The 9,906-nt window shown below is 40.1% G+C and overlaps 1 protein-coding gene across 1 annotated transcript; it reads right to left on the bottom strand.

Annotated features, from left to right (window-relative positions):
• Positions 1–1,794: 1,794 nt before the first annotated feature.
• LOC140135754 (uncharacterized) lies at positions 1,795–5,389 on the bottom strand. The gene is made up of 2 exons (XM_072157367.1): positions 5,065–5,389; positions 1,795–4,014 (listed from the first exon to the last, which is right to left on the bottom strand). Exons 1-2 carry the CDS (start codon positions 5,384–5,386, stop codon positions 2,318–2,320), a joined length of 2,019 nt encoding a protein of 672 aa, XP_072013468.1. The 5' UTR covers positions 5,387–5,389; the 3' UTR covers positions 1,795–2,317.
• Positions 5,390–9,906: the final 4,517 nt, after the last annotated feature.

Below are 9,906 nucleotides of genomic sequence, written 5' to 3'. Positions count from 1 at the left end.
GGGGGAGTAGAAAATTAATTGTTCAGGCCCGACTCATGGAAATAATTTCAACCAATACCAAGACGAAACTAGAAACATTTTTTGTCACTGTTTCATTAAAACATTTTTATTTCTGAAAATTATTATCATCGTTATTACTAGAATTACTAGGCGTTTCCAGAATCCGGGACCGTAGGGGGCTGAACTGCAAATTTCGAAAGGATGAACATCGGCGCGGCAGCCTCGCTAGGGGTGTCTGAGGGGCGATGTGCCCTTCCCCCTCCGAATTAGTAATTTCTTCAATGTGAAAGCCCCAATGGAGCCATTTGGTGAAACATGTTTATTGGTTATTTTCGGAGCATATATTTTTGTACAGATTTCCAACTGAGCCGCGAATTTTAGTTTTAGGCCTAGGCCTATATGAACACTCGTGCTCAACAATTCCTCCAATTCAGCCTAAGTTTAGGCTTTTCTGTTTTGACGCAAGGGGTGCTTGAGGGGATGTGCTATAATAGGCCTATAGTCATTATATCTATGAAGATAGGCCTATAATTCCTAACAAATTTCCTGCGGACCTGACTTCTGCATGGGTATGAACCTGCTCAATTAGGCCTATATGGATACTTGCAAGTTGGAGGATTATTTTAAAAAGTTATGAAAGGCACAATAAAGTCATTTGATGTAAAAGTTTACACTTATTATTCGTATTATTTTGGGCATAACAGATTTCAACGGACCCGACTTGTGAGGGGGATATTATCCTCAAACTAAAAGCCAATTGGTGCATCATTTTGTATTAACTTATTTTTCCGACCAGCATGATTAAGCATAGCCTATAGGCCATATAACCATGTCATTATAATGCATAATATGTATTAGAACGGATTTCCAGTGGATGCGACTACCGTGTCACAAATTTCAAGCATGAACATAATTATGATGCGCAAAAGTCCCCCCCAAAAAAAAAAAATCCTAATTTGCGACCGTAGCGAGCAACAAAATATGTTCTGTTATGCTTTTTTAGTCAAAAAAAGGTCCAAAGTTTGTGAAGAAGGTCCTTGTGAAGCTATGCCACTGCTCTGTCACCCACCTTCCTCTCCCTTCTCTCTTACTCTCTCTGTCTCCCTCATTTTTTTAAGACCCGGGGCTGCAGGCCCCAAAGCCCCACTCCCTGGGCAGTGGGCACGCGCCTGGTTTACCGTAATTTGTTGATCTATTTTGAGCCACCTAATCATAACATAGGCCTAACCCTACCCCTATCAATAAAAAGTGTCCATATTTCTCCGAATTCATTCCATGCACGTGTGCAAGAGTCAGGCCACGAGGTTTGGCCTGAACGTTTCCGTAGGGCCTACCATTTTTCAAGTCATTTTTGAATATATTTTTGAAAAGGTGCCGCCACAATGCGTGCCAAAAATCGCTCCCCTCCCCCCTCGTTGACTGGCCAAAAATTCATTGTTCCCTCCTTTTTTTGCCTTGCCAAAATATTCACTCCCCCATGACTTGGGATGTTTTGTTACTTTAAAACGTTGGATTTGGGCCATAAATGGCTCGATTTTGCCAATCTAAGTGTTTTCTGGGACCATTTGTCAGAATTTGCACAGATGGATATGATATTTGCACAGGCAGATATTTGCTAAACATAGGAAAGCATATTCCGATACAGTCACCTTCGTTCCGATGTGCTGCATCTAGCGCCAAAATGTAAAAAAAGCACGACATATGTGATATCACAGACCCCCGTATGTGAAATCACTGACCCGTCTTTGATATCAGAGACGTCTTTGAATTAGCAGTGCCCCCGAACTGAATTAGCTGCACATGGCATTAGGTTTAAGACCGAACACAGACCCTACAGCCTACACCCTCACACACGCACCCCACCTCACCTTTATTCATTGGTAACCCAAAAAGACACAAAGTCCCGACAAAATGTTTTTGTTTAGCAGACTTTCCCCATACCGGATCTCCTTGAATCTGAATCAAACTACTAAACTATAAACAGAAACCGCACAGCAAACAGTGCACACACCCTACCCCTAAATACATCCACCCCTACACACCCCACTTACCCTATATACACACCACCAACCCACCCCGAACACACCCCTACATACGCGCATGCACCCTCATGAATCAATTTATTATACAATCATTCTTATGGTCGTGAAATTTCAAACGAGTCCGTTATGTAGTTGTTAAAATATTTTACAAATTAACCATAAGAATCTGACATGCAAATTTAATGATTTCGATAAACAGATAAAATCGAATAAATGTGTTTAGTAAACTCTTCGTACAGTTTTAAGCAGTCCGAAGATTTAGCACATCATCAAGTTTAAATTTCAAAACACTTTACTGACTTGTTGTTGAAACATGCCACAAACAGTTGCTTCTCGTCAGCAGATAGCGCTATGCCGTATATATAGTGTGAAAAACCTTTCGTCACGCAATCCATGTATTTCCCAGAAGCGGAGTAGCGATAGACAGCGCGTCCGTTGGCGTTATCAGCTACAAACACTTCATCTTCGTCGTCGTCAGCGTTAAAGCATTTGCTTATTACGAGACCTGAGGGAGTCCAGGATGAAACGCCAATGGGTGTCTGAAGTTTTGATAGAATCTTTCCTGCTTCGTCTATGATTTGAACATCACCGGATGAGCCAGAACTGACAAGGATGCTGCCTTTTGATGTGACTGCCAGAAAATATGGCTGAATCGTCAACTTGATACTCCTCTGATGCACTCCGTCCAGTGAATGGCAACTTATGAAGTTGTGTGCTGTATTCCCTGCAAGAACATGATGGTCAGAGTTGAATGCTAAGCCATACACACTGCTTGATCCATGCGTGTTGTAAGCAACCTTGTCTGGTGATACCGTATGGAAGTATCGTTTATAAGTCCCTTGGAAATCAAATATCTTCACATAAGGTGATGCAGTATCGGTGACATAGAACAAATTGTCAGGGCCAACCTGAATGCACCATGGGCTGGATGATCTCCCAGCGTCGACACCTACATTGACGTTGAATGCAGATTTGAATGAACCGTCGGCATTAAAAATCTTGACTTTCCCTGTGCTGTGATCTGTTGCTGCGATAGCTCCTGTTGGTGTCACGGCAACATCTAGTGCAGCGGTTGAGCTCTCTATTCCAACATTTCCGAATTCCATCTTCAAGACAGGCGTCTTATTCTCACGTTTACTACGTGTACTACCAGACAAAACCTGACCAATGACTATCTTGTCTGAATTCTGATCTTTGTTGTCCTCGAATTTGACATCAGTCAAACTTTTCCCAGCGTGAATAATCGAGGAAGGCTCTGCCGCAACGACATCGTCTAACACAGCTTTCAGGCTCCCATAATCAGAAGCGACTTCAAACTCAGATCCATTTTCTTTCAGTAATTTGGTAACTGCCTTTGCTGTTGAAATCCGCGATATGATGGAAGTCAGCTGGTTATTGGCGGTCTTGATGGTTTCTAGACCTTCCTTCTCCACGGTGTTTAACTCTTCTTCTGTATCCTTCTGCGCCTCATCGAGACGCTTCAAAAAAGAAGACTTCAATTTCTGGACAGTGCCTTTGATTTGGATCCTAGCTTCTGAAACAGCTAGCTCAAAATCGCATCTGATCTTACGGATTTCCTGCAAAGCCTTATTGACTTCTTCCTCATTCTTTCCGCATCTTTCTTGCATCTGTTGAAGCTGTTCGTTCTTCTCCGTAGCGACCTGCTCCAACTCAGCTTGCTTATGTTCTGGATGACGATGTGTTATAACGACGCACTGGCGACAGATGGGAACATCGCAGGTTTCACAATAGAATAACAGAGCTTCACCTTTGTGTTTCACGCACATCTTCTGCTCAATGGCACTGGCATCCGGGACCTTACCTTCACGAAGTTCATTGAGTGTAAAAACAAGATGGTCTTTCATAGATCGTTGAGATTTGTGTATGGCAAAGCATCGTTTACACAAGTAGTCATCGCAATCCGTACATCGAGCCATGGCGGTAGGCGAGACAGGTTTGCGATCTTGTTCCTCTGTATGAATGGAATTGTAAATGTAAAAATGATTAAGTTAGCGCGAGTTTCGCGGAATTCGATTCGTATGTTATTTAATCGTGTAAATATGATCAACATTTGAATATCTGATCTTTGTTTCATAGCTTTTAATAATGTTTCAACAGTTTCGCCTGTGTAACAGTTTGAAATTGAAACCGTGGTAATTTTCACCCAGCACATCAACTTTATTAGTATAGCTCAAAAATTGTAAGCAAGCGAAATTTATGAAGATTGCTCAATGATCTTACAAGCTTACTAATATTTTTACTGTCACATCACACTTTACAGCTCTTTACAGGTGTGAATGTATATATGATTTTCAAGTTATCTCCCTGATCTCCCTGAAGAGATTCAACTATTTACTAATATGATGTGCGCGATAGAGAGCTTGGAGAACGAGTGCATCACATGTATTAAATTTCCCTCGCGTTTATTTTAAATAACCTCTAACCAGTATGATATATGTGAGTGGACACTACGAATGAGCCGTAAACTCGGCAACTTGCATTCTGAGTTACAGTGTAAAATGTACGTGAAGGTCGTATTCATAGGTATCTCAAAAAGGTGCGACAAGTATCTCATCAAACACTGTTTAAACCAATCAATAATCATATTGCTGAAGAGGATAATAAGCTTCTACCTATTTCTATAGAAGAGTTCTTGTCTTTGTTTGCTTTGGCTAAATTCTGTTCAAGTGTTGGATAACAAAGCATTTTATGTATAACCAACAATAATGAGAGGACATTCCTGAACCTCATTGACTTGGAGATGATTTGAAATGACCGCCAATTATGACTGTTTGATATTTATTACCAGAAATGTGGAAAAAAGAGATCGAAAAAAGTTGAAGGAACAGAGTTCAACAAACTATAACCCCATTTCTGGATATCGTTTGAAGTCAAATAATATACCATTTAAAAGCTTATGATATATAGGCTATTTTCTAAACACGAAATAAAACAAAATTGAACGGGCCGACTTTACGGCTGATTCGTGGTATCCACTATCCAGTCACATATTAAAGAATACCTTCCTTTCCAAACCAAACACAAGCAGTACATTGAATGGTTTCTTCTGACATCAGTTGCATCTGCATCGCTTTCTGCTCTGTTAACCGATGAACAATCGCCAGTGGTTGCCATTCTTTCAAGCCACCTGGTGGGATGTCGAATTCTTCTCCACATTCAACGCATTTCACCTTACTGTTGGGTGATGAATCTTTGGCATGTTTTTCAAGGCACGTTGTGCAGTAGCTGTGCAAGCATGGAAGACTTCTAGGAGACTTTAGAAGTTGATGGCATTTACTACACTTAGTCAGGTCACAAGATTGCCTAGTCATTGAGGCAGCCATAGTTTATCTGTAATAATATAATAATAATTAACAATAACTTCATCTGATTAGAAACATGAAGGTACAATAGTATTAATAAGGTCAGGATGAGACAACGTTGAGGTAAACATACAAAGGTCACAATTGCACTATTTAATCAGGGTGTATGATTTAAAAGTACACAGTCAAACTATTCGCTGACGTAGTGCACTTTAGTATCCATTGGTTACTGTTTCAAGTCTAGGCTCATACATATAACTTGAGAGGGCTCTAAATTCACGGGGCACAGCGACAACGCCTGGGAAATAATTATTTTGTACAGGCAGGGAAACTAAATCAATACCCGGGATCAATACACGTGTATCTACTATGCGCGATCTGATATTCAGATGATAAATCTTTGGATACCGGGGTAGAAAATGATGAATATCTCCCGTAATTTTTTGGTTTCTAAAGAAGCCAATTGTAAGGCTTGCACTTGAATATATGTGTTCAAAGAACATGATAGTCGCTAGCGAGCGTATTGACAAACATCCGTGCGTTTTGAAATCAAAACCTGACAAAAATTCAGATTTTATATGTGCAGAAAAAACAAATACGACAGCTGCCCTCATTCGAAAACACTCGGTACTATCGAGCAGTGTAGACCACTGGTGGAGGCAGTCTAAATGAGATGACATAGCAGGCTCCGACATCTACAGAGGTTGATTGGCTCCAAACAAAGGATTTGAACTGATGTCCTTCACCGTAATCATGGCGCAGTGCAGTCCATTCAATCAAATGTTGTCATCAACCTATTTGATCGTAGTGCATTTGTTATGTGTGCGAGACGAACTGTCGCGGTAGATTGCAATCATGCTTTTGTTGAATGCATTTGAGTAGTCCGCCATATTTACGGTATGATACGTCATATGCACAACCTCTATATCCTTAGTCGGATGTCCCTCGGCCCATTATGTGTCTCAAAACTATTAAACAGGTCGGAACAAAAGGCTATGCGTGGCTTGCTAGTGAAGAAATGTCCGCACTATCGACTGATTACATAAGTTTTTCAATACAATCGCCTCGATCTATTTAGCAATAATATGAACATGATGAAAGTATTTGTAATAGAGGCCGTCAGTGTGACGTCACAGTGGCCATCTTGTGGGTACTAGTAAACTGTGTTCAAAGTTTCTGGGCATGAACAACAGGTGGGGGCACTTAACACAAAATACGGGTATGCTCCCCCGGAAAGACCCCCCTTTTTGGATTTCACAGCTCCGAAAGACCCCCCTATATTTGACCAAAATAGAGCTCCGAAAGACCCTTGATTTTGATAATTTCAGCTCTAAAAGACCCCATAATTGCTAATTCCTTGTATTTCTGTATTTTTCAGGCGATTTTCAACCAGAAAGCCAAGAAAGATCCTTGATTTCGACTGTTCGCAGCTCCAAAAGTCCTCATTTTACTTGTTTGCAGCTCCAAAAGACCCCCTTTTACCGGTACGCCGTCAAAATTCCTGGGGAACATATCCATCAAAATACTTTGATGTGCCCACCCCGGGTATAGAGCAATACTAGCAGTCCGTCAATCTATAGAGTTCAATCATATTAAAGCAAGTGAATGAGGAGCTTGTGGGTACGAATCATGTATACAAACACTATTGTCATGAGTCACGCTTGAAAAACGCTGACGGCCTCTATTCGCTGTAGAAGTGACGTAATAATCGGATTAACTACCATAGCACTTGATGAATACAAGGTTTGACTATATCGCCCTGCACTACAACATTCACGCGGTACCTATGCATTGAACCATACCATGTTGGTCACTCGCACCTGTAAGATTAGTATCTTTGAAAAGAGTGATCACTCGCACCTGTAAGATTAGTATCTTTGAAAAGAGCGGTACGTATTGTATTCAATCTATGATTGCAGACATACACAGATGATGAGTGCAACCTGCCTGTAGTGTAGGGCGATATAGTCAAAATTGTATTCATCTATTGCTATGGTAGTCCGATTCATTACGTCACTTCTAGTTCAATGAACTACGTCATGAAACAGATGGAGTTTTAGTTTTAGATTAGGGGCTGTGCAATAATTACGAGCCCCCCCCCTCGGGGGTAAAATTTCGAACGGCTCGCCAAAAATCGCTTGCCCCCTTCTCTGCCCGCCAAAAATCGCTTTCAACCCCTCTCGGCCCGCCAAAAATCTTTGCCCCCCCTTTACACATGCTAAATTTTTGGGATCCCAATTTGCAAACCTTAAATGGTCTATATATTTAGGAAAATCGGCATAGGCCTATTAAAGCATTTCCGTACTGTTTTCCCAAGTCTTTTTAGAGCGTTTTATTTAAAAGGCGCCCATGAATGTGTGCCAAAAATCGCTTGCCCCCCCTCTCGGCTCGCCAAAAATTGCTTGCCCCCCCTTTTCGCTCGCCAAAAATTTCTTGCTCCCCCCCCCCCCATTTTACCCTCCCCCAGGGCTCATAATTTATTGCACAGCCCCTTATTAATGTAGGACCTATATAAAACGACTAATAAAGCCTGCTATCACAGCAGCATGTCAACAAGTCAATCCCGTATAGACTCCGTATGTTGTCATTGTCACTTGCTACCGAGCTACCTTATAAATGTAACACGTTGAATATACCAGAACAAGAACGTAAGCTTACCTTCTTCTTGGTCCCGGGTTCTTGGTTTCACTAGTTGAAAATCAAGAACAGTTTTCTCACCAAAAATGCCAAAATGGTTCGAAACGTACGGGAACTATTATGTGCATGCCTGATATAAGAAGGCACTTTTATCAGTGACCGGTCACGAGGCGATCATGGCACGTCACGACGGAAGGCTACACTAGCCATTAGGCCTACATGTTTTTAAACTAAATTTCTGTCTTGAAATTCAGCATATTGATAATGCATGTCCTTGTGCAAGACATATTACCGTCAACATTTAGTATACATTATCAATCTTTGTTTTGATTTTATAATTCCAACAACTATTAAACAAAAATCAAAAATTTGTCAGTAAACAAACCTAGTTTGCAGGTCCGTAACATGCCTCCGTAATTAGGAATGAGGGAATTCCCCAGTCTTTTTTTGTTTGCGCAATAATGATTGTATAATTGTACATGGTGGCGTGGGACACTACTGAAGATCAGAAAAGGATATAGCTCTAGACTTTACAATATTCTTCCGCGGACTGGCCGGCCGGCTATGATTGAAAACATAAGTTAGTGGAAAAAAGCTTCCAAACATTCTAACATAATATTATCCCGGAATATTATTAGCCTGGGCAGCAATGCAATATCGTGCAGAAGGTTTGTTAAAAGTAAATTCCACTTGAATGTGTTTCTTTGCTCAAAATATTGAGCCATTTTTTTCCAAATGCGCTAAGGGTGTCAAATCCAAGATGGCCGCCAGGTAACTATAGTGAAAAACATGGTCCGATCAAGTTGTTCTATACCTCACACTTTTCCTCGACTCGAATCATAAAGGAACAAAAAAGTCAATATTCAATATGGATTATTGCTTTATTTTGTCTTCTTATCTATCATGATTTTTAGGGGGACATGAACCGTGGAAAAATGTCTAGGGGACACATCCCCCGCTTCCGCCGCCTTGGTTATGTAGCAAAATAAGGTCCAACAAGTATGTGTTATTATTATTAACGAATGTTTATTATAATCTCCATGGTTTTAAGGGGGTAGGCCTACTACACCCATTGCATTTTTTTTTTTTTGCATTTTTTTGCATTTTGTGAAGAAATGAGAAAAAGAAATTGGACAAAGTGGTATGCAAAATGAAGGGGCAAATCTTCTCGTTCAATTGGTGGCATCAGTATCAATGACGCATACATGCTTCTAATGGTATAAGCCAAAAAGTGGTACATCATTGATGTTTTAAATTCACTTCATTTTGGAAAGCTTACTATCAACGGATTTCGTTAAAATTTTGGATATGTGTTGCTAACACATTAGGGAAATAATGTTGATATGTAAAATGGGAATAAGTGGTCCCTGATTTCTTTTATGACTTCATGAACTTGGTGCTCCACAACTATCAAAAAACGAACCGGTTAAAATGCTTCTATTTTCAATGTTGAGCTATATTTTGTATTTTGAACTTGCGACACTATGTCACTGAAACTTAATTAAGCCATAGGTAACAGGTTACCACAACCACACTACAGCAATGTTGAAAAAGATTGTATTTTTTGTCACCTATACCACCATATTAGGTAGTTTTCCGTAAGCTTCATTTGTGTGATTTTGGAAACTATTTTATATTTATTTGCCCAATCCATCTCAACTAGGCAATCTAAATTGTACTCACCATTTACATCCCAAGGTATTTTAGTATATCCACCTCACATATTTAAATATAAATATCAAAATTGATGCCTCATTATGACATGTATGATATCACAGACTATCACATGTATTCAAAATTGATGCCTGAATTTGACCTGAACCAATTGACCTATAACCTGATTTTTGATGACCTTATAGCCTTTTTTTTTTAATCTCTTTTCCTAACAACACATTATAGAAGAT

This window comes from Amphiura filiformis, chromosome 16 (genome assembly GCF_039555335.1).
Source record: "Amphiura filiformis chromosome 16, Afil_fr2py, whole genome shotgun sequence".
Lineage (NCBI taxonomy): Eukaryota > Metazoa > Echinodermata > Ophiuroidea > Amphilepidida > Amphiuridae > Amphiura > Amphiura filiformis.
The sequence above is the reverse complement of the archived record's forward strand: the minus strand, read 5'-3'. Positions and strand labels throughout refer to the sequence as shown.